Source organism: Pocillopora damicornis, chromosome 1 (assembly GCF_964200805.1).
Source record: "Pocillopora damicornis chromosome 1, jaPocDami1.2, whole genome shotgun sequence".
Lineage (NCBI taxonomy): Eukaryota > Metazoa > Cnidaria > Anthozoa > Scleractinia > Pocilloporidae > Pocillopora > Pocillopora damicornis.
In genome coordinates, this window is record NC_142670.1 from 248,440 (window position 1) to 273,362 (window position 24,923).

At 39.2% G+C, this 24,923-nt stretch overlaps 2 protein-coding genes across 2 annotated transcripts; both read left to right on the forward strand.

Annotated features, from left to right (window-relative positions):
- The first annotated feature begins 702 nt into the window (after positions 1-702).
- Positions 703-9,272, forward strand: LOC113669359 (uncharacterized). The gene is made up of 11 exons (XM_089200926.1): positions 703-844; positions 984-1,024; positions 1,486-1,543; positions 2,352-2,561; positions 3,120-3,305; positions 4,168-4,407; positions 5,190-5,375; positions 5,961-6,227; positions 7,364-7,521; positions 7,925-8,159; positions 8,545-9,272. The coding sequence occupies exons 1-11, from the start codon at positions 781-783 to the stop codon at positions 8,835-8,837; spliced, it is 1,938 nt and encodes a 645-aa protein (XP_089057052.1). The 5' UTR covers positions 703-780; the 3' UTR covers positions 8,838-9,272.
- A 4,004-nt stretch (positions 9,273-13,276) lies between these two features.
- On the forward strand, positions 13,277-21,009 carry LOC149051180 (uncharacterized). The gene is made up of 10 exons (XM_089195432.1): positions 13,277-13,542; positions 13,995-14,052; positions 14,459-14,668; positions 15,255-15,440; positions 16,069-16,308; positions 16,927-17,112; positions 17,679-17,945; positions 18,690-18,847; positions 19,251-19,485; positions 19,871-21,009. Exons 1-10 carry the CDS (start codon positions 13,504-13,506, stop codon positions 20,161-20,163), a joined length of 1,872 nt encoding a protein of 623 aa, XP_089051558.1. The 5' UTR covers positions 13,277-13,503; the 3' UTR covers positions 20,164-21,009.
- Positions 21,010-24,923: the final 3,914 nt, after the last annotated feature.

Below are 24,923 nucleotides of genomic sequence, written 5' to 3' on the forward strand. Positions count from 1 at the left end.
GATCCCCTGCCAAAAGTAAAGACAGGAAATCTTTTTAGCCACTATCAGGAGCCCACAATGGGTTCCTGCCTCTATTTATTCATTTTTTATATTCATCACTATAATTAGCACCTGCTTGATTTGCATTACAACAGAACAGATAGGTTTTGTCGAAAAAACTAATTCAGTATGTCAAAATTCAAAGATGAGATATTCAAGTATCAGAAACAGTTTTTGTAGATTTTTGTATGAAATAGAGGGAAGAAACTTTTAAACATTCGTAACAAGGAGCAAAAACATGATAATTAATAAACCTGAAATGTTTGCTATAATTTAATTAAAAATTTTACGTTGTGATGAATCCATATCAGTTTGGGACGTCAGGGTTAGGTATTATTTATTATGTACACACATTTTTGGGTCAGTTCATTCCATGTTCCTTCCAACGAAATTATGGCAGATCCGCGTAAAGACAAAAAATTGTTTCCTTTACCAAGTGTGTAATCATTTTCAAGTTTTTTTTTCCTGGAATTAGACAACTTCCCCATGCTAATCTATTTGATGAAAAGTACCACATAATTTACTAGTCTTCGTGATCGGCGTCAAAAGAACCATTTGTTTTATAAATTTACAGCTATGTCTACCGATGATAATTAATAAACCTGAAATGTTTGCTATAATTTAATTAAAAATTTTACGTTGTGATGAATCCATATCAGTTTGGAGATATTACCCTCTCAGTGGGACGTCAGGGTTAGGTATTATTTATCATGTACACACATTTTTGGGTTAGTTCATTCCATGTTCCTTCGAACGAAATTATGGGCAGATCCGCGTAAAGACAAAAAATTGTTTCCTTTACCAAGTGCGTAATCATTTTCAAGTTTTTTTTTTCCTGGAAATAGACAACTTCCCCATGCTAATCTACTTGAAGAAAAGTACCACATAATTTACTAGTCTTCGTGATCGGCGTCAAAAGAACCATTTGTTTTATAAATTTACAGCTATGTCTACCGATGGCCATCGCATATTGAATTCTTTAAGCGTAAGTACACCTGTCCAACTGCTTCTTTCTGATCACTGTATTTAATATAACCAGTTGGATTTTAACCCGACAAAATCGTGTCACTGTCATGAATTTTCGAGGCAGTTTAAGCCTGAAACAAGAGGTCTTTCGTCAACTTTTTCTCTTTGCATTTGGTTGGAGAAGCCCGCGCTTGAAATATCTCTATCAGTTAATTCACAGTTAATCGTGGTGCCGTAGTTATACGAGCATTGAGCAATCTAGCTAATATCTAAACGTCTAGCTTCAGGAGCTTGAACAAAATTGAATTTCATCTTCACAGTTTCAGTCATCAAATATTCCATTACTCTTAAACAATGACTATGTAAATTTCCTCCTAGAAAGCAGCTGACTGCACTTCCTTAGAAAAATTTCTGTTTAAATTCCTAACATCTGAAGAGGTCTAAAGTATTAAATATATAGTTTCTGACTTTGAAACGCAGGTGATGATACAAACAGGGATATTGATTTTGCTGATAGGAGTCTCCAATGTAACACCAGGTGTGTACAAACGAAAATGCTGCAATCCACAACAAATGGCCCGGTATTTAACTGTAAACACATTTTCTCAGACTATATCTGAAAGACATTTGCCATCCTTAAATGAGTGGTGTTGTACATTTGAGAATCATTGCATATCTCGTGGCTCGTCTCAAGAGTCCTCATTGAAAAACAAACAAAATAGTCCATGTCGTACAAAATTTTTGTGAGTTTTGTAAGGCTGAAATGAAGCCTTTCAGGTCAAACGTCCCAGAACTGCCACCCTGGATGGAAAGTTAGACCATTCCCTCTCCCCCTCCCCTCACTCCCTCCCCTCACTCCCTCCCCTCACTCCCTCCCCTCACTCCCTCCCCTCACTCCCTCCCCCCCTCCCCCCCCCATTTGTTCAAACAATTCTCCTGTACATTCTATTTTTCTTGGTGGGTAGAAGCTCTTTGAGAGTATAGTATATTGCCTGAGGAAAAAACGCGATGACCTTGCCAGGCTATTACATTTCTGAATAGGAAAAAAGGAATGAAGTTGTTGACAAGTGTTTGGCTTTTTTAGCAGTTAAACTTCTTAGAATGTTTAAAAAGATTCCCTTTCTTAATCCTATAAGGCCCAAATACCTTTATTTTATTGTTAGCATATGCTAAAAAACGAGATAAGTTGTACTAACCAATTCCTGTCTGTTTCAATGACACTTCACAGCAAGGAGACTGGTGCCAAAATAAAACTCTCTCGTACCAATCCCTCGTCGGCTTAAAATTCTAACAGTTTAATTGAGAATCTGAAGGTAACAAACTATTTTATAAAATTTTAAACACAGCTGACTTGGCATTGAGACAACCTGCCAACATGACCTTTCCTTGCGATTCAGAAGCTGCATTGGCTGTTGAAGGCACATCAGCAAGGTGTGCAGTCACCGGTCTTCTCACGGACCCCTGGTGGCGTGTAGATCTGGGAACGAGTTACGTTGTCGATGTAGTAGACATTATAGCCGGTGCAGATGGATTAACAGATTTTGAAATACGAGTCGGTGAGTGGTTCAAGTCATAGAACAAAACATCTGGTAATTTGGTATTATTAACTAAGTCGAGAATGTAAATTTGCCACCATTAAGAGTTTAAAAGCTGACGTTTTGAGCATAGCCCTTTCTTTTTCTTTTCTGGTGGCTGATTGACACAAAAGGAAGAAGGAGAAGCCAATAGGATTCCGGGGTGATAGTTTCAACCACGTGAGAACGCGAACGACTAATTAGTTTTAAATCTGATTGGATGAGAGGGTGGCTTGAGTTCCTTCAACCAGTCGTAGCCCAGAATGTAACATTTAGTCGCCCCATCGGTATATTAGATGGAGAGGACAGTATTAATACCTGCGGAGTAATTGGGGTCTTATTTAGAGCGTGAGTGCATACCTCTCCGATGCTCGAACATGGTGTGAATCATATCATCATCGATTCTTTACTATTTGGTCACTAAAATATCAGAACGTTATGTCCCTACGCGTTATAAAAAGGGTCATGAAACGAGGAGAGATAAAGTCAGTTTTATCCTTTATTTCTGTCTACTAACTCTACATTTTATTATTTCCCCAGGCGACAATCTTGATAATGAAGGAAACTCAAACCAAAAGTGTGGAGGACCATACACTTTGACTTCTTCACAGAAAAAGTCCTTCTTTTGCACCCCAGGTATCAAAGGTCGGTATGTGAACATCCAAATAGCGGGAAACAACAAGAAGCTGGCCATGTGTGAGGTGTCAGTTAATCCTAATCCAACAGGTGGGCTCTGAACTTCGTCCTTGCAAATAGGAAGGAGGAAGAAATGTAAATGTAGTGGGTACAAAAATAGCGAGAAAGGTAGGAAGTGTGGTATGAATCGCCCTGACGAAGGGCTAACGCTCGAAACGTCAGCCTTTAAACTCTTTACGGTGGCCAATTGACGTTTAAAACTCAGTTGTTAACACTAAATTGCCTTTTCTACTCTTCCACTGACGCAGCACCAGAGCTTGTTTAGAACCTCTATTAGTGAGGTAAATAGTTGGGTAAAAGAAAGGAATAAAGGTTGGTAGGGAGATAGATAATCAGATACGTAGGCAGTATGAGAGCGAGAGTGTGAAGGAGGTTGGCAGGTAAGCAGGGTAGGCAGGTGAAACAGGAGGCAGGGAGGTAGCAGGGTAGGCATCTGGGTCTGCCGTCTGATCGTCCGGGTGGGAGTAGCCGTAGAAGGATGTTGCCGGTAGTGGTGACTGAGGTTTCGACAACCTTAGCGGAAGTCATGAACCGAGTCGGGTGAGGTCTCAATCAAGTGTTGTAAATCTAGTTGGGAGAGGTGGTTCACTAACTTAGTAGAGACCCCTCTCAGCAGATACCAACAACTAGTGGCACCATACAAACGACTTGTTCACGACATTTACATAACAAACGTACCAAACGTCCCGAATAGAAGGACCTAACATTACCGGCGAATAGAAACTGACTAATCACGACCGTTATTTAAAGAGATCGAGGCTATATCCAAGTTATTGGTTATGGACGTTTGAGTTGTTCTACCTGTGGCGAAGCTGTTAGGAGTGGGTTCATGTGAGCTTTGAAATTTTATTTCTATCAGCACAGTCGGTGACTTTTGTTTGTACTTCATCAGTAAACCTTGCTTTGAGCAAGTCAGCATCTCAGTCCTCTGACTATGGTAATGCTTACCCTGTGCGAGCAGTGGATGGAAATACTGACGGTATCTGGAGCTCATCAAGTTGTACACATACAGATCAAACAACGAATCCCTGGTGGCGTGGGGATCTGGGATCAAGTCAGCACGTGTCTGAGGTGTTCATAGTCAACAGAGTAGAAGTTGGATATAGGCTTTTCAACATAGAAATTCGCGTCGGTAAGCGAAAAATTCCCTAAAATATAATTAATTTCATCTCATAATTTCGGCCTATTTACAGGCCCACATTCAAACCAGCTTGCAACTGAACTGTCCCAGTCTGATAAATATTACGCTAAATAAATAGAAGAGAGAAAAATAAATAGATTTGGTTCAAATTTATGTTGAGATATATACGATAAATTTCATCAACTTTATCTTACGAGTAGCATGGTGGCCATGTTATGTAGATAAACTCTTTTGTTTCACCTCCCCACACAAATACGTTTTCCTATTGGAGGAGAACGTGTCACATGCTATGTGTCATTTACTCCCTAAGGCGAACAAAACTCACTAATTCCCAAGGGAAACAATAACCTGAGCTTTCGACTCTCACGTGAGCACGTCGGGGACCTTAAAACCTCGGCAAAGCTGTGTGCTATTATTGAGACGATTTTAATATATTTTTATTCCTTAGGTTTTAGTTTAAATGCACGACCCCATAAGCGGCAACGCTTTAATCACCATCGTGTTGAAATAAAAGTTGTTGTTGTTGTTGTTGTTGTGCCACCCCGATTCAAGAAACTTATATTTTTTCAGTGACTCTTTAAAGTTTAAAGGTAAATACAAACACTTAATGAATGGCCCTACGGAAAATAATAAGTTTTATTTTCCCTCAAGGAGCCAACCTCACTGTTTCCCTTAGGGCCAGCCTTAAGTATAGCTTTAACCTTGATTTACTACACTTCTTCGACTTCAACGATCAGCAAAGTCTTCTAAAAGAAGTTTTTTTTATCCCTCAGGTGATAGTTTGGCAGATAATGGGAACTTGAATCCGAGGTGTGGTGGATTGTACTCGATGGCTAATTCACACAAAGCTTCGTTTTATTGCAAACCGAGAAAAACTGGACGATACGTAAATATCAGACTGGTGGGAAGTAGCATGATTCTGACTTTGTGCGAAGTGGAGGTGTATTCCGAAAGCAGAGGTATCTTATAGTTTAACCTCTTAATTCAACTCTCAGAAGAGCTTCTCATGTAACTTCTCCCTATAATATCCACACAATATCCAGCAAACAGGTAATGAGAATACTCAAACTTATCAGGAAGGAGTTGTAATCTTGATCTAACACGAAATTCTCGGAAATAAATCACGCGGGAAAATGTAGCAGCGAGAAAGGAGAATTAACCATCAGATCTTGAAAGTTTAAGGGTTAAATCTGTAAAAAGCTTTCCACATGCTCATAAATTGACGCACCTTACTTCAAGTTCTTTCTCCATGGCTAAATGTCTGGGGAGAGAGGGGGGGGGGGGGTGAGAGAGAAAACCGCGAGTTGGTAGGGAGGGAGGAGAGGAAGAGTTGTAGGTCAATGGCTCAATAATGGATATCAAAAGAGCCTCGTCCGTTTCCATTTTGTCATAGTAGACAAACAACACTCGTTGTTTGTTCCTAATCCCACTCCGCAGCCATTGGTTACAGCACTTACAATAAGATTGTTACTAAATACGAACGTAAATGGTCGGCTTTGTAGAGCGATTAAAAAAAGATGATAACAGCATCTTCCTCATTCTAGCCATTCTGAAATACAAGCCAGTAAAACACTCAGTGCAGGATGCCTATTACCAAACTTCTATAACTCTGGTCTGTCCAGAGCCTTTCGGTTATCCTGAACCGTTTGTGACCTGGCTCAAAAATGGTGTCGTCCTTCAAAACAGCTCATCCGACTTGACACTGAATCTGTCAATCATTGCTCAAAGGGATACTACCAAGTGGACAATTGACTGTGTGGCCAGCAACAAACATGGCGCTGATTATCACAGATTTGTTTTGAACTTGCGCAGTAAGTAAAAGAACCGCACCATTTCATAAGCGAGAGCCAGGCGTGGATCTTTTAATGGAAAAATCTGCTAGGCAGTCCAAGAATGAATTCAACGCTCAGAATTTAGTTTACCATTTATGTCCTGCGATCAATCCTTTTCTTTAAATTAGTGGCTTTATCGTTGCGTCTTTTATATCTGATACATATTTGTGTACACGGATTTCTCTAATAAAGTCAGCATCGGAAAGCATGCGGTGTGTATGAGTTCCAAACATCACGTATTGACAAATTTTATTTGAATTTTCAATTTTAGTTGACAAGTTTTTACCCAAATTCAACCGAGTTTGAAAACTTGAGCTCAGAGTAGAATGAAAGATTACTTAACAAAGACAAAGATAAAACTCTGATTTACCAAGAGATGTGTTATAAAAGATTGCTCATACCCCTTGGCCTACAAAATATGCTGAAAAAATCATCTGATGACTAAGTTTGATCTAGAACATCCCAACAACAGGCGAAGTTTATCAGCATATTACTGATGTCATCTGCTTATACTTGTTTTGTACCTGTAAACCAGCACGCATAGATAACCTCATGACTCAGGCTTGTCTCAAAAAAAAAAAAAAAAGCATCTCGCTGCGCGACGGGAACAGAAGTTCTTAGATCTTTCTAGTTTCATTACAACACTCTTGAAGAAAGAGTGCGAGAGAGAGAGAGAGACCCAAGTTTTTTTTTCAAGAAAACTACTCAAACAATGTGGTAGACACAGTGGACAAGTCTCCTGATAGTCAATACACTGGAATACCGGTCAAGAGGTCTGGGTTCCATATCTGGTCACGTCAATACGTTTTGTTCATGGGCAAGACACTTTACTCTCACAGTGCATCTCTCCACTCAGAATGCAAATAGTACCGGCGAATTTTCAGGGAAGCCTGGTGAAATGTTGAAGGGTAACCATGTGATGAACTAGCATTCCATCCAGGAGGAATGGGGGGGGGGGGGGGGAGGGGGGTAGGGGGTAGTACCACTCCTAGTCGCTACATGCTATGGAAACCAGGATAAGGTCCGATTGGATGGGCGAGTAGGCTCGAGTACAGACTTTATCTTACTTATCTTCACTAAAAGAATATGGAAAGCTCTCCTCTCTTTTATTCAAGGCAGATATGCGATGTGCACGGAATTCAGAGACCTGGTTGAAGGGACTAGAACAGTTCGTCATGTAGTGCATAACCAACAGTCGGCACAAAATGATGGGGACATTGATAACCGTGCATGGTACCGCTTTGTTAGTCAAGCCACAGGAACCCCAGTGCAGGTCTGATCTAAGGTTACAATTTTGTCCGGTTAGAGGAGACAGAGTAGAATAAAAAGCATTTGTAGAGGGGAGGTCTTGAGGTTGAGAGTTGAGACAGGGTGAGGCATAAAATAAAAGATACGTCCAGTTAAATGGTAAAATATTGCGTTTCCTGAATAGGTAATGCAAACTGCTCTAGTATTTTTCACTGACCGACAGCAGGAAAAAATTAGTTCGGACAGTCTAGTCTCGCGAAGTTTCTGCACAAAATTAATGCGGAAATGTAACTGGGAGCTTGTAACCTCCTTGTCTTAACCAGTTTCCAAATCAAAGATAGAAAAACGAATTTTTAATTATTCCTTCCCCTTTATAAAGAGGTTATTAACGAATTACAGAAATTTAGAATATCTAAATTTCTCGCCAGCTACCGGACTCCTGCACGGAACCTTGGACTTGTGGAACTCAGGCCTCAGGCTGGCTTCGTGGGGGTCATCCATCAATGGAAGAGGGCCTTGTAGACCGGAATGTTTGCTTTAGTTGGAATGACAATTGCTGCTTTGCCGAAGTGCAGGCGCTAGTCAGGCATTGCTATGGATACTATGTGTATAAGCTGCAGCCGACAGCTTTGGAATTCAAAGTGAAAGCCAGATATTGCGTAGGTTAGTAATCCATCGGTTGCCTTTACAACGATCATAAGCCACTGTAGACTTCTTCTCAACAATTCTTAGGGCATGTTACTCCTCTTGTGCCATTAGCACAAATCTTAGTGACCGACTAAAGCTTTCCGACTTCTGATTGACTGATAAAACAGAATATAGAACTTGAGAGAACAATGCCGAAAACGAGTTTCTAAAAATATAAAAAATGTAAACATCAGTGACACACTCGGCTGCACCTCGTTAGCTCTTTTTTCGTTTTTACCACATTTTGATGTGATCTTTTACTGAACAGAAGCACAATAATACGTATACTACTCGGTTGTGTAGACTCTAAGTGCCATATTTTCATTAATCTCTGTGATGTTATTTTCACCCTATATCAAAGAAAACCGAGCCATCCCTTATGAAGATGCTTTGTTTTACCAACCCGTTACAAAAACTGGTGTGCAGTCAGCATTGACAAATCACGCGATTCACACGGAATATCACGTGACATCTTCATGGAAGTGTATGGCCTATTGCCTCTCGGAGATGACGTGTGTGTCATTCAGCTACTTCCCCCAGAGTAACACATGTGAGCTTAACAACAACACTGAATCGAGTAACCCGGAAGGTTTGAGAAAGAGACCTGGGACCGAATATTACGAAAAGACAAGTCATTCATCATTGTTAGGTTGAGAAGCTGGTTCAAACAAGAATGGAATTAACTGTGAAATTTCTAGATGGTAAGAGATCAAGTTTTTCTGTGCGGAACACTTTGGCATAGAATGGTAGTTTTTATTGTCAAAGCTGTGATGGAAACAGACTCATTTGAAGCGGTGTAAGGAAAGCCCTTCATAGAATGTTTCATCAACACAACATTTCACACTTTGTAAATATTTTTCTTTTAATTTTCCGTGTCAGTTTTTCATTTTTACAGTTTAGACACAGGATAAGAGAAACAATTGCACATAGCAACTAATAACAAAAGTAAAGAAACCCGAAGGTCTGGATTAAGTTTAACCACGTTCTAGCCAAGTTTAACTAGACAAAACTCTGAAATCGGAGTTCTTTGTTTGTTGGTATTTTTGTCTCTCATTTCTGGCAAGACGAATAAAATGTCTTCTTATTCGACCTCTAAGATCAAATTTTGCTATCTTTCCTATCTTACATTCACACAAAACAACAAACCTGTGAAGTTGCATTAACATATTTGCGTAAGTAATGCAGCCTGTTATATAGGCTATACGAGTTTTTACGACACTTACCTCACCAACTGGCACCATTTAGTTTACCTATGAATGTTCTGATATTTGAGGCGAAGGATTTTACGTACAATGGAATTGCCGGCACTATCTTCTGAAGTGCCTGTTCATGTTCATTCACCGATTGATGGTGCTACTCAGGTACAGTAAAAACGCGATGGCAAGATACCCATGTCGTGCGAAGGTATTTTCCTTGCTTTTGACATTGATGAAATCCATAATGTAAACTGGAAGCCAACAAGATGCAAAGCCGAGCAGAACCATTGATAAAGTCTATGTCACTTTTGCTTCTTCCACTTTCGCCCGGAACGCTGAGGGTTATTTTTGTGCGAGAAAACACGATTTGATCTCGAAACAGCGTGAAATACTTTGACGCAGCAGACCGTGATAATGGCGAAAGGAGTGGCGATATCAAAAACGTTGCTAAAGATTATGAAAGCTGTGTCATCTTCGAATGTGATCAAGCACATTGCCTCGCGTGAAGGAAACTGAAATCTGCCGCTCTCAAATGTAAAGAATAGAGGCGCAGATCCAACGAAAGCCAAACACCAACACATAACAATGTTAATCAAATTTGTTCTCTTCGTAAACAACACACGATACCTTCCAGGTTTCATGACGCAAAAATATCGACTTACTGAAATCAAAGTTAGTAATGAGCCCACTCCAAAATTCTTCCTCCCTTTTGACCCCTAAGAGTGACTGGCATCTAATTTCTTCTTACAGTATCAGCCCTGAATCACATATTAAGGTCAGAAGAATAAAGGAAATGATCACCACTGACAGAGCTCATGATTGTTAAACAAATTCTCCTTGTCAGTAGCTTAGGAAATGAATGGAGAACAGTGTGGAGAATATGCATACTGATATTAGTGTGTCAAGGGTTAAAGAAAATGTAAACGACATATTCATTCATCCCTCAGCATCTCAGTAAAAAAACTCATCATTGAGGTTCCATTGATTATTCCTGATCTAAAAAGCCATTTCTAGTTCTAAACAATGTTGAAAATTTGTCATAATTACAGCGATAACTAATACATATATTCGCGATGACTTGCGACTGAGGTTTTCACTTCTCGATGAAAGATAAACTGTTTCCCAGCATGAAATCTGGGTTGGTACGAATGGTTATGTTGGCAGACTAAGACCAGTTCGATTATATTGCTGTGAGAACTAAACACAATTGAGATTTCTGTCCTTATGCTTATCTTTTGTTCGTTTGAAATTCACTAATGCCATTTGCACTTAACGAAATGATTTACAATTGAACCCGAGCAATTACATACTCATTAAAAGGTTTTAAAAGAAATTACGTAAAGCATGTCTTGACAGCGCTATCCCGCGGATTTTGACGAAAGATTGTTTTGTTGGTTCAATTAAAAGGGAACGCAAGGCTTGTTTCTTCGATTCCTTAAATAACAAATACATTTTGCTTATTCCAAATTGATAACTCTTATGCTATAGAATTGAGATTTTCGTTGAGTTGGAGATTGGAATGGTAGTTTTTGAGTTGGGAAACTTTGTATACAATACCTCTGATGATGAAATAACTATTTTTTTTAACATTCTTAAGATGGATGTTAGTGTTGAGTTACTCTCCGTCCAGCAATGATGATTGGAGTCCATGTTGCATCAAAAAGATGCATTGAGTTATGCAGCTGTCATAATTTGAGATCGATTCCTCAAAACCCAATAGACGAAGTACATAACTCTAACTCTCTTAACGACCTGTGCGTTGAGCTTATTTCACGATGAATTTGGGACAAATGTATAATGGGTAACTTATTGCAAGTTGTACAAATGCGTGCACTAACCTGTGCAGAGAACGCTACCTAACACTTTCCTCTGAACCTCACTGACGAGCAGCTACATAATTTACCGGAATGTCACACAATTTTATGTCATACATTCAGGGGAGCGTAAAAAAAGGACTGGGGCAAAGTTAACTTTTCTGACAAGCAGCTGCATTATAAATTAACAGGAATGTCACACAATATATTATGTCACGCATTCAGGGGAACGTAAAGAAGAACTGAGACGTTTTAACGGAGACAAGAAGACAAACTTTTAAAATAAATAAAGAATTAACTGCTTCAGTTGTCATAATTGAGATGTTTGAAGAGAAGATGATGGCATCCAGTTGTGTTTTCCCAATCATCGAGGCTAAGGGAGACTTATTTCCCTGAACAGACCTGAACAATTAGTCAACAAAGTTCAAGAAGCAGGAGATCATTTCTAACATGTTTCGCGATGATTTTTAGTTTGATTCAACCATTTTCGTATCTGAAGTATTTCGCAAACAGGCAAGGCTAGCAAGGGTGAATTCGCATTGGTCAAGATATTGATCAATGCGAATTCATCCTTTATTCAAATTAGAAAATTCATAAAATCTGTAAAATTACAGCAATGTTATGTCCGCGTGAAAATCGGACCAATAAGTTATTATTGAAATACGAGGGACCCAACGCAGCAAGAACGGCAGCGCTGTGGAAAAAGTCGTTCAAAAAATGAACTTACAGTTTGGGTTAAAATTTCGCAGATGGCTGGATTTGTTTCCAGCTTCTTACAGCGCCACACCTCAACTTAAACATAACAATTCGTGGTGTTGAGTTGCACTTATAAAGTTAATTAATTTACCATGGGGTTTCTGTTCTCAGTCCACGCAAATTCTGGAAGTTTCACGTTGTTGTTTTGCAAAGTTTTAAAACGCACGCGCTGAGCTTTTGTTTTGCTCGTTAACTGTGTTTTGTTTTGCCACGTTCTCGATGCCGTCGCCGTCATGGTGTGCTTATAGGACCCCATGGTCATATAGTCGAGAAACACGAAACTTTCGATTTTGTCCTGACATTGAATATAGACCAAATTACAATTGGCTTACATGTTAGATGTGCATTCATTCAAATATGAAGCACACGGGAAATTTGGGAGACGTGACAGATGCTTAAGAGTTCCTGAGTGTGTGTCAGGAAATTCCCTCTGGCACGCAATGTGCACGCATACGTCATTAGCGTTTGCACCTGGCTAGATGATAGTGAAGTACGTGAAGTACAATTTCTCTTAGTTTTCAATTCATAAATTTATATGGTTTGAAGAAATTTTGACAAATTTGACTCATGCACTCTCCCAGGTTCGTAAAACGTCTTTCTTAGGGGTGATCAGTAGCTATGAACCACTTCTTATAAAGCAAAGTCTCTATATATCCATGTTATGAAAGTCGGTCCCTCAACGACCTCAATATTATTTTTATTTCAAATTAACTGAGGCAATCGTAAAAATTTACATGGAACATTTCTGCAATATTGCTACTTCTTCCTTTCAAATGGGTTTACTTCAATTCAAGGGCATACGAAATTTGTTGATAAATTAATCATCAATCGGTAGACACGATCCCCTGCCAAAAGCAAAAGACACGAAATCTTCTTTTTAGCCACTATCAGGAGCCCACAAAGGGTTCCTGTCTCTATTTACTCATTTTTTATAATTTATCACTGTAAGATTTGGTGAGTGGAACATATTTGGAAACATGATATTCAATAGAGTCGACGGTTCGGGTTGTTTTAATGAAGTTAGCACCTAATTGATTTGCATTACAACAGAACAGATAGGTTTTGTTGAAAGAACTAATTCAGTATGTCAAAATTCAAAGGTGAGATATTCAAGTATCAGAAACAGTTTTTGTCGATTTTTGTATGAAATAGAGGAAACAAACTTTTATACATTCGTAATTAGGAGCAAAAACATGATAATTAATAAACCTGAAATATTTGCTATAATTTAATTAAAAAATTTACGTTGTGATGAATCTATATCAGTTTGGAGATTATATCCCCTCAGTGGGACTTCAGGGTTAGGTATTATTTATAATGTACACACATTTTTGGGTCAGTTCATTCCATGTTCCTTCGAACGAAACGTATGGGCAGATCCGCGTAAAGACAAAAAAGTCGTTAGCTTTGCCAATTGTGTATTCATTTTCGGGTTTTTTTTTCTTGGAATAAGACAACCTCGCAATGCTTATCTGTTTAAAGAAAAGTATCACGTACTTTACTAGTCTTCCTGATCGGTGTTAAAAGGACCATTTGTTTTATAAATTTACAGCGATGTCAACTGAGGACCATCTTATGTTGAATTCTTTAAGCGTAAGTACACCTGTACAAATGCTTCTATCTGATCACAGTATTTGTTACAACTAGTTGGATTTTAACCCAACAAAATCGTGTCGCTGTCATTAATTTTCGGGGCAGTTTAAGCCTGAGACAAGAGGTCTTTCGTGATATTTTTTTGTTTGCATTTGGTTGGACAAGCTCGCGCTTGAAATTTTTCTAGTAGTTTACTCAGTGGTGCCGTAGTTATACGAGCATTGAGCAATCTACCGAATATCTAAACATCTAGAGTCAAGAGATTGAACAAAATTGAAATTCATCTTCACAGTTTCAGTCATCAAATATTTTATTACTCTTCTACAATGACTATGTTAATTTTCTCCTAAAAAGGAGCTGACTAAACTTCCGTAGAAAAATTTTTCTTTAAATTCTAAACGTCTTAAAAAGTCTAAAACGTTGATTATATAGTTTCTGACTTTGAAACGCAGGTGATGATACAAACTGGGATATTGATTTTGCTGTTGGGAGTCTCCACTGTAACAGCAGGTGTGTATAAACAAATAAGCTGCAATCCACAAAAATTCGCGCGGTATTCAACTGTGGACATTTTTTGGTAGACTATATCTGAAAAACATTTCGCCATCCTTAAATGATGGTGTTGAAGATTTGAGAATCATTGCATATCTCATTACTCGTCTTAAGAGTCCTAAATGAAAAACACACAAAATGGTCTATGTCGTACAAAATTTGTGTGACTTTCGTAAGGCTGAAATTAAGTCTTTGAGGACAAAGAGATAAGTTGTTTCGACCAATTCCTGTCGATGACACTTCACAGCAAGGAGACTGGTGCGAAAATAAACTCTCTCGTGCCAAGCCCCCGTCGGCTTAAAATTCTCACAGCTTCATTGAGAATCTGTAGGTAACGAACTATTTTATCAAATTTTAACCACAGCTGACTTGGCATTGGGACAACCGGCAAACATGATCTTTCCTTGCGAATCAGAAGCTGCATTGGCTGTTGAAGGCACATCAGCAGGGTGTGCAGTGACCACTCTTCTCACGGACCCCTGGTGGCGTGTAGATCTGGGAACGAGTTACGTTGTCGATGTAGTAGACATTGTAGCCGGTGCAGATGGATCTACAGATTTTGAAATACGAGTCGGTGAGTGGTGGTGGTGTCCAAATCATGTAACAAAACATCTGGTAATTTGGTATTATTAACTGAGTTGATAGCGTAAATTGGTCACCGTTAAGAGTTTAAAAGCTGACATTTTGAGCGTTAGCCCTTCGTCAGAGCGATAACCGGACATCCGTTCAGTCTTCTACAAGTTCTTCTCTGATGGCTGGTTTGAACAAAGGAAAGAAGGAGAAGCCAATAGGATTCCAGGGATATAGTTTCAACCGCGTGAGAACGCGAATGACTAATTTGCGGTTGATTTTAGTTATAAATCTGATTGGATGAGAGGGTGGCTTGAGTTCCCTAAACCAGTCGTAGCCCAGAATGTAACATTTATTCACCCCATCGGTATATTAGATGGAGAGGACAGTATTCATATCCACGGAGTAATTGGGGTCTTAATCAGAGCGTCAGTGCATACCTCTCCGATACTCGAATATTTCGTCACCAAAATATCAAAATGTTACGCCCCTACGCGTTTCTTGTCAAAAGTGTTATGAAACAAGTAGAGATAAAGTCAGTTTTATCCTTTATTTCCGTCTACTAACTCTACATTTTATTATTTCCCCAGGCGACAATCTTGATAATGAAGGAAACTTAAACCAAAAGTGTGGAGGACCACACACTTTGACTTCTTCACAGGAAAAGTCGTTCTTTTGCACCCCAGGTATCAAGGGTCGGTATGTGAACATCCGAATAGTGGGAGACAACAAGAAGCTGGCCATCTGTGAGGTGTCAGTTAATCCTAATCCAACAGGTGGGCTCTGAACTTCGTCCTTGCAAATAGGAAGGAGGAAGAAATGTAAAGGTAGTGGGTACAAAAATAGCGAGAAAGGTAGGAAGTGTGGTAGTGAGGTAAGTAATGAATCGCCCTGAAGAAGGGCTAACGCTCGAAACGTCAGCCTTTAAACTCTTTACGGTGGCCAATTGACGTTTTCAACTCAGTTGTTAACACTACAGGTTCTTTAGAACCTCTATTAGTGAGGTGAATAGTCGGGTAAAAGAAAGAAATACCGGTTGGTAGGGAGATAGATAATTAAATAGGCAGGTAGTATGAGAGCAAGAGTGTGAAGGAGGTCGGCTGGTAAGCAGGGTAGGCAGGTGAAACAGGAGGCAGGGAGGTAGCAGGGTAGACATCTGGGTCTGCAGTCTGACTGTCCGGGTGAGAGTAGCCATAGAAAGACTGTTGTCGCTAGTAGTAACTGAAGTTTCGACAACCTTAGCGGAAGTCATGAGCCGAGTCGGGTGAGGACTATGTCTAAGTTATTAGTAATGGAAATTTGAGTTGGTTTTCCTGTGGCGAAGCTGTTAGGAGTGGGTTCATGTGAGCTTTGAAATTTAATTTCTCTCAGCACAGTCGTTCACTTTCGTTTCTACTTTATCAGTAAACCTTGCTTTGAGCAAGTCAGCATCTCAGTCCTCTGTCTCCTTCGATGGTTACCCTGTGCGAGCAGTGGATGGAAATACTGACAGTGTCTGGAGCTCAAGCAGTTGTACACATACAAATGAAACAACAGATCCCTGGTGGCGTGGGGATCTGGGATCAAGTCAGCACGTGTCAGAGGTGTTCATAGTCAACAGAGTAGAGGCTAAATTTAGGCTTTTCAACATAGAAATTCGTGTCGGTAAGTTAAATATTCCCTGGAATATAATTAATTTCATATCATTATTTCATCTTATTTACAAGCCCCCATTCAAATCAGCTTGCAACTGAACTGCCCCAGTCTGATAAATATTACGATAAATGGGGAGACAAAAAATAGATTTGGTTCAAATTTATGTTAAGATATATACAATAAATGTCATCAACTTTATCTTACGATTAGCATGGTGGCCATGTTATTTAGATAAACTATTTTTTTACACCTACCAACACAAATAAGTTTTCCTATTGGAGGAGAACGCAAGGCAAAGAAAACTCACTAACTCCCAAGGGAACAATAACCTAAACTTTCGACTCGCACGTGAGCATGTCGGGGACCTTAAGACCTCGGCAAAACTGTGCGCCACCCCGAGTCAAGAAAGTTCCATTTTTTTCAGTGATTCTCTAGAGTTTGAAGGTAAATAAAAACACTTAATGAATGGCCCTACATGAAATAATAAGTTTTATTTTCCCTCAAGAAAACAACGTCACGGTTTCCCTTGGGGCCAGCTTTAAGTATAGCATTAACCTTGATTAACTGCACTTCTTCGACTTCAACGATCAGCGAAGTCTTCTAAAAGAAGTTTTTTTTATCCCTCAGGAGATAGTTTGGCAAATAATGGAAACTCCAATCCGAGGTGTGGTGGCTTGCATTCGATGGCTAATTTACTCAAAGCTTCGTTTTATTGCAAACCGAGAAAAACTGGACGATACGTAAATATCAGACTGAAGGGAAGAAGGATGTTTCTGACTTTGTGCGAGGTGGAGGTGTATTCCGAAAGCAGAGGTATCTCAGAGTTTAACCTCTTAATTAAACTCTCAGAAGAGCTTCTCATGTAACTTCTCCCTATAATATCCATACAATATTCAGCAAAGAGGCAATGAGAATACTCAAACTTATCAGGAAGAAGTTGTCATCTTGATCTAACACGAAATTCTCGTAAATAAATTACGTGGAAAAAATTAACAGCGATAGCGGAGAATTAATCATCAGATGTTGAAAATTAAAGGGTTAAATCTAAAAAGCTTTCCGCATGCTCATAAATTGACGCACTTTAATTAGAATTCTTTCTCTATAGCTAAATGTTGGGGGAGGGGGGAGAGGAAAGAGCGAATTGGTAGGGAGGGGGGGAGAAGAAGAGTTGTAGATCAATGGCTCAATAATGGATATCACAAGAGCCTCGTCCGTGTCCATTTGGTCGTGGTAGACAAACAGCTCGTTGTTAATTCCTAATCCCGGTCCGCAGCCCTTAGTTACAGCACTTACAGTAAGATTGTAACTGAATACGAACGTAAATAGTTGGCTTTCTAGAGGGATTAAAAAAGATGATAACAACATCTTCCTCATTCTAGCCATTCTGAAATACAAGCCAGTAAAACACTCAGTGCAGGACGCCTATTACCAAACTTCTATAACTCTGGTCTGTCCAGAGCCTTTCGGTTATCCTGAACCGTTTGTAGCCTGGGTAAAAAATGGTGTCGTCCTTCAAAACAGCTCATCCGACTCGACACTGAATCTGTCGATCACTGCTCAAAGGAATGCTACCAAGTGGGCAATTGACTGTGTGGCCAGCAACAAACATGGCGCTGATTATCACAGATTTGTTTTGAACTTGCACAGTAAGTAAAAGAACCGGACCGTTTCATAAGCGAGAGCCAGGCGTGGATCTTTTAATGGAAAACTCTGCTAGGCAGTCCAAGAATGAATTCAATGCTCAGAATATAGTTTATCAGTTATGTCCTGCGATCAGTCCTTTTCTTTAAATTAGCAGCTTTAACGTTGCGTTTTTGATATCTGAAACATATTTGTGTTCATGGATTTCTCTAATAAAGTCAGCATCGGAAAGTATGCGGTGTGTATGAGTTCCAAATATCACGTATTGAGAAATTTTATTTGAATTTTCAATTTTAGTTGACAAGTTTTTACCCAAATTGACCGAGTTTTTTTTCAAGAAAACTACTCAAACAATGTGGGAGACACAGTGGACAAGTCTCCTGATAGTCAGTACCCTGGAATCCCAGTCAAGAGGTCTGGGTTCCATACCTGGTCACGTCAATGCGTTTTGTTCGTGGGCAAGACACTTTACTCTCACAGTGCATCTCTCCGCCCAGAATGCAAATGGGTACCGGCGAATTTTCAGGGAAGCCTGGTGAAATGTTGAAGGGTAACCATGTGATGAACTAGCATTCCATCCAGGAGGAAGGTGGGGGGGGGGGGGTAGGGGGTAGTACCACTCCTAGTCGCTACGTGCTATGGAAACCGGGATAAGGTCCGATTGGATGGGCCAGTAGGCTCGAGTACAGACTTTATCTTACTTATCTTCACTAAAAGAATATGGAAAGATATCCTCTCTTTTATTCAAGGCAGATATGCGATGTGCACGGAATTCAGAGACCTGGTTGAAGGGACTAGAACAGTTCGTCATGTAGTGCATAACCAACAGTCGGCACAAAATGATGGGGACATTGATAACCGTGCATGGTACCGCTTTGTTAGTCAAGCCACAGGAACCCCAGTGCAGGTCTGATCTAAGGTTACAATTTTGTCCGGTTAGAGGAGACAGAGTAGAATAAAAAGCATTTGTAGAGGGGAGGTCTTGAGGTTGAGAGTTGAGACAGGGTGAGGCATAAAATAAAAGATACGTCCAGTTAAATGGTAAAATATTGCGTTTCCTGAATAGGTAATGCAAACTGCTCTAGTATTTTTCACTGACCGACAGCAGGAAAAAATTAGGTCGGACAGTCTAGTCTCGCGAAGTTTCTGCACAAAATTAATGCGGAAATGTAACTGGGAGCTTGTAACCTCCTTGTCTTAACCAGTTTCCAAATCAAAGATAGAAAAACGAATTTTTAATTATTCCTTCCCCTTTATAAAGAGGTTATTAACGAATTACAGAAATTTAGAATATCTAAATTTCTCGCCAGCTACCGGACTCCTGCACGGAACCTTGGACTTGTGGAACTCAGGCCTCAGGCTGGCTCCGCGGGGGTCATCCATCAATGGAAGAGGGCCTTGTAGACCGGAATGTTTGCTTTAGTTGGAATGACAATTGCTGCTTTGCCGAAGTGCAGGCGCTAGTCAGGCATTGCTATGGATACTATGTGTATAAGCTGCAGCCGACAGCTTTGGAATTTAAAGTGAAAGCCAGATATTGCGTAGGTTAGTAATCCATCGGTTGCCTTTACAACGATCATAAGCCACTGTAGACTTCTTCTCAACAATTCTTAGGGCATGTTACTCCTCTTGTGCCATTAGCACAAATCTTAGTGACCGACTAAAGCTTTCCTACTTCTGATTGACTGATAAAACAGAATATAGAACTTGAGAGAACAATGCCGAAAACGAGTTTCTAAAAATATAAAAAATGTAAACATCAGTGACACACTCGGCTGCACCTCGTTAGCTCTTTTTTCGTTTTTACCACATTTTGATGTGATCTTTTACTGAACAGAAGCACAATAATACGTATACTACTCGGTTGTGTAGACTCTAAGTGCCATATTTTCATTAATCTCTGTGATGTTATTTTCACCCTATATCAAAGAAAACCGAGCCATCCCTTATGAAGATGCTTTGTTTTACCAACCCGTTACAAAAACTGGTGTGCAGTCAGCATTGACAAATCACGCGATTCACACGGAATATCACGTGACATCTTCATGGAAGTGTATGGCCTATTGCCTCTCGGAGATGACGTGTGTGTCATTCAGCTACTTCCCCCAGAGTAACACATGTGAGCTTAACAACAGCACTGAATCGAGTAACCCGGAAGGTTTAAGAGAGAGACCTGGGACCGAATATTACGAAAAGACAAGTCATTCATCATTCTTAGGTTGAGAAGCTGGTTCAAACAAGAATGGAATTAACTGTGAAATTTCTAGATGGTAAGAGAGGAAGTTTTCCTATGCGGAACACTTTGGCATAGAATGGTAGTATTTATTGTCAAAGCTGCGATGGAAACAGACTCATTTGAAGCGGCTTAACGAAAGCCTTTCATAGTATGTTACATCAACACAACATTTCACACTTTGTAAATATTTTTCTTTTAATTTTCCGAGTCAGTTTTTCATTTTTACAGTTTAGACACAGGATAAGAGAAACAATTGCACATAGCAACTAATAACAAAAGTAAAGAAATCCGAAGGTCTGGATTAAGTTCAATCACGTTCTAGCCAAGTTTAACTAGACAAAACTCTGAAATCGGAGTTCTTTGTTTGTTGGTATTTTTGTCTCTCATTTCTGGCAAGACGAATAAAACGTCTTCTTATTCGACCTCTAAGATCAAATTTTGCTATCTTTCCTATCTTACATTCACACAAAACAACAAACCTGTGAAGTTGCATTAACATATTTGCGTAAGTAATGCAGCCTGTTATATAGGCTATACGAGTTTTTACAACACTTACCTCACCAACTGGCACAATTTAGTTTAACTATGAATGTTCTGATATTTGAGGCGAAGGATTTTACGTACAATGGAATTGCCGGCACTATCTTCTGAAGTGCCTGTTCATGTTCATTCACCGATTGATGGTGCTACTCAGGTACAATAAAAACGCAATGGCAAGATACCCATGTCGTGCGAAGGTATTTTCCTTGCTTTTGACATTGATGAAATCCATAATGTAAACTGGAAGCCAACAAGATGCAAAGCCGAGCAGAACCATTGCTAAGGTCTATGTCACTTTTGCTTCTTCCACTTTCGCCCGGAACGCTGAGGGTTATTTTTGTGCGAGAAAACACGATTTGATCTCGAAACAGCGTGAAATACTTTGACGCAGCAGACCGTAATAATGGCGAAAAGAGTGGCGATATCAAAAACGTTGCTAAAGATTATGAAAGCTGTGTCATCTTCGAATGTGATCAAGCACATTGCCTCGCGTGAAGGAAACTGAAATCTGCCGCTCTCAGATGTAAAGAATAGAGGCGCAGATCCAACGAAAGCCAAACACCAAAAATATCGACTTACTGAAATGAAAGTTAGTAATGTGCCCACTCCAAAATTCTTCTTCCCTTTTGACCCCTAAGAGTGACTGGCATCTAATTTCTTCTTACAGTATCAGCCCTGAATCACATATTAAGGTCAGAAGAATAAAGGAAATGATCACCACTGACAGAGCTCATGATTGTTAAACAAATTCTCCTTGTCAGTAGCTTAGGAAATGAATGGAGAACAGTGTGGAGAATATGCATACTGATGTTAGTGTGTCAAGGGTTAAAGAAAATGTAAAGGGCATATTCATTCCTCCCTCAGCATCTCAGTAAAAAACTCATCATTGAGGTTCCATTGATTATTCCTGATCTAAAAAGCCATTTATATTTCTAAACAATGTTGACAATTTGTCACAATTACAGCGATAACTATTACATATATTCACGATGACTTGCGACTGAGGTTTTTACTTCTCGATGAAAGATAACTGTTTTCCAGCATGAAATCTGGGTTGACACGAATGGTTATGTTGGCAGACTAAGACCAGTTCGATCATATTGCTGTGAGAACTTAACACAATTGAAATTTCTTTCCCTATGCTTGTCTTTTGTTCGCTTGATATTAACTAATGCCCCTAGCAGTTAACGAAATGATTTACAATTGAAGCCAAGCAATTAGATACTCATTAAAAGGTTTCAAAAGAAATTGTGTAAAGCATGTCTTAACAGCGCTATCCCGCAGATTTTGACGAAAGATTGTTTTGTTCAATTAAAAGGGAATACAAGGCTTGTTTCTTGGATTCCTTAAATAACAAATACATTTTGCTGACCCCAAGTTGATAACTCCTACGCTATAGAATTCAGATTTTCGTTGAGTTGGAGATTGGAATGGTAGTTTTTGAGTTGGGAAACTTTGTATACAATACCTCTGATGATGAAATCACAGGCGGCCCAAGCTCACGTCTCGATTAATTCATGAATGCGTCACGCGTTGTGTGACTCAGTGTCAAGTTACGAGAGGAACCGTTGAAAATTTGAACACGTTACAAGGAATAGTATGGGGAACGAAATATAGTCGATTTACAACGATAAATATTTCGAAATATGAATATTTTACACGTAAAATCAATAAAATTTACTCATGCCCTGTGTCTCCGTTGTAGTTTCTGGCGATTTCTGCCGTTTTAAGCTTGCTTTACCATCACTGTTATCCATGTCTTCGTCTTTTGACATGGATAACAGTGATGGTAAAGCAAGCTTAAAACGGTAGAAATCACCGGAAACTACGACGGATACACAGGGCATGAGTAGGTTTCATTGATTTTACACGTAAAATATTCATATTTCGAAATATTTATCGTTGTAAATCGACCATGTTTCGTTCCCCATACTATTCCTTGTAACGTGTTCAAATTTTAAACGGTTCCTCTCGTAACTTAACACTGAGTCACACAACGCGTGACGCATTCATGAATTAATCAAGACGTGTGCTTGGGCCGCCTGTGATGAAATAACCTTTTTTTTTTAACATTGTCAAGATAGATGTTAGTGTTGCGTTACTATCTCATTCCAGCAATGATGATTGGAGTCCATGTTGCATCAAAAAGAAGCCATTGAGTTATGCAGCTCTCATAATTTGAGATCGAGACGAGGTAAACAACTCTAACTCTCTTAACAACCTGTATGTTGAGCTTATTTCATGATGAATCTGGCGCAAATGTATCATGGGTAACTTATCGCAAGTTGCACAAATGTGTGAACTAACCTGTGTAGGAAACACTACTTAACTCTTCCCTCTCAACCTCACTGACGAGCAGCTACATAATTTACAGGAATGTCACACAATTTTATGTCACGTATTCAGGGGAACGTGAAAAAAGATCTGGGGCAAAGTGGATAACAGGAATGTCACACAATATATTCCGTCACGCATTCCGGGAAACGCAAACAGAACTGAGGAGACGTTTTGCGGAGACAAGAAGAAAACTTTCTTAAGATAATTAAAGAATTAACTGCTTTAGTTGTCTGAATAGAATTTGATGGCATCTAGTTGTATTTTCCCAATCATCGAGGACTGAGAAAGACGATCTTCCCTGAACAGACCCGAACAATTAGTCAACAATGTTCAAGAAGCAGGGAATCATTTCTAACATGTTTCGCGATGATTTTTAGTTTGATTCAACCATTTTCGTATCTGAAGTATTTCGCAAACAGGCAAGACTATTATCGAATTCGGTGTAGCTTGATTGATAGCTTCTAAACCACTGACACTCCGAACCTCGTCAAGATATCGACCAACGGCGAATTCACCCTTTATTTAAAATAGAAAATTCATAAAATCTGTAAAATTACAGCAATGTTATGTCCGCGTGAAAATCGGACCAATACGTTATCATTGAAATACGAGGGACCCAATGCAGCAAGGACGGCAGCGCTGTGGAAAAAGTCGTTCAAAAAATGAATTTACATTTTTGGCTAGAATTTCGCAAATGGCTGGATTTGTTTCCAGCTTCTTACGGCGCTACACCTCAACTTCAACTTAACATAAGTGACATAAGTTCGTGGTGTAGAGTTGCACGTAAAAAAATAATTAATTTCAGTACCATCGGGGTTTCCGTTCTCAGTCCACGCAAATTTTGGTAGTTTCACGTTGTTGTTTTGCAAACTTTCGATTTTGTCCTCACATGGAATATAGACCAAATTACAATTGGCTTACATGTCAGATGTGCATTCATTGAAGTATGAAGCACACGGGAAATTATGAAAACGTGACAGATGCTTAAAAGTTACTCAGTGCGTGTCAGGAAATTCTCTCTGCCACGCAATGTACACGCATACGTCATTAGCGTTTGCACCTAACTAGACGATAGTGAAGCGCGTGAAGTACAATTTCTCTTACTTTTCAATTCATATATTTATATGTTTTGAAGAAATTTTGACAAATTTGACTCATTCACTCTTTAATGTTCGTAGCTATGAACCAAAGCAAAGTCTCTATATATCCAGGTTATGAAAATCTGTCCTTCAAAAATATTCTTTTTATTTCAAATTACCTGAGTCAATCGTAAAAATTTACACGAACATTTCTGCAATATAGCTACTTCTTCCTTTCAAATGGGTTTACTTCAATTCAAGGGCATGCAAAATTTGGTGATAAATTAATCATTAATCGGTAGACACGATCCCCTGCCAAAAATAAATACACCAAATCGTCTTTTTAACTACTATCAGGAGCCCACAATGGGCTCCTGCCTGTATTTATTCATTTGTATATTTATTACTTTAAGAGTTGGTGAGTGGACCATATCTGGAAACATGATATTCAATATAGTCGATGGTTTGGGTTGTTTTAATGAAGTAAGCACCTGCTTGATTTGCATTACAACAGAGCAGATAGGTTTTTAAAAACTAATTCAGTATGTCAACAATTCAAAGGTGAGATATTCAAGTACCAGAAACAGTTTTTGTCGATGTTTGTATGAAATAGAGGAAAGAAACTTTTATACAGTCGTAACTAGGAGCAAAAACACATGATAATTAATAAACCTGAAATATCTTTATTAAAATATTACGTTGTGATGTATCCATATCAGTTTGGCGATTGTATCCTCTCAGTGGGACGTCAGGGTTAGATATTATTTATTATGCACACACATTTTTCGGTC

Bases quoted from the DNA above. Each gene is read 5' to 3' on its own strand.
- LOC113669359 (XM_089200926.1), top strand. From the start codon at position 781: ATGTTCCTTCGAACGAAATTATGGGCAGATCCGCGTAAAGACAAAAAA. The intron at 3,306-4,167 runs GTGGGCTCTGAA...GTACTTCATCAG, and splicing joins AGTTAATCCTAATCCAACAG to TAAACCTTGCTTTGAGCAAG. The intron at 7,522-7,924 runs GTCTGATCTAAG...ATTTCTCGCCAG, and splicing joins CCACAGGAACCCCAGTGCAG to CTACCGGACTCCTGCACGGA.
- LOC149051180 (XM_089195432.1), top strand. From the start codon at position 13,504: ATGTCAACTGAGGACCATCTTATGTTGAATTCTTTAAGC. The intron at 17,113-17,678 runs GTATCTCAGAGT...TCCTCATTCTAG, and splicing joins GGTGTATTCCGAAAGCAGAG to CCATTCTGAAATACAAGCCA. The intron at 17,946-18,689 runs GTAAGTAAAAGA...CTTTTATTCAAG, and splicing joins ATTTGTTTTGAACTTGCACA to GCAGATATGCGATGTGCACG.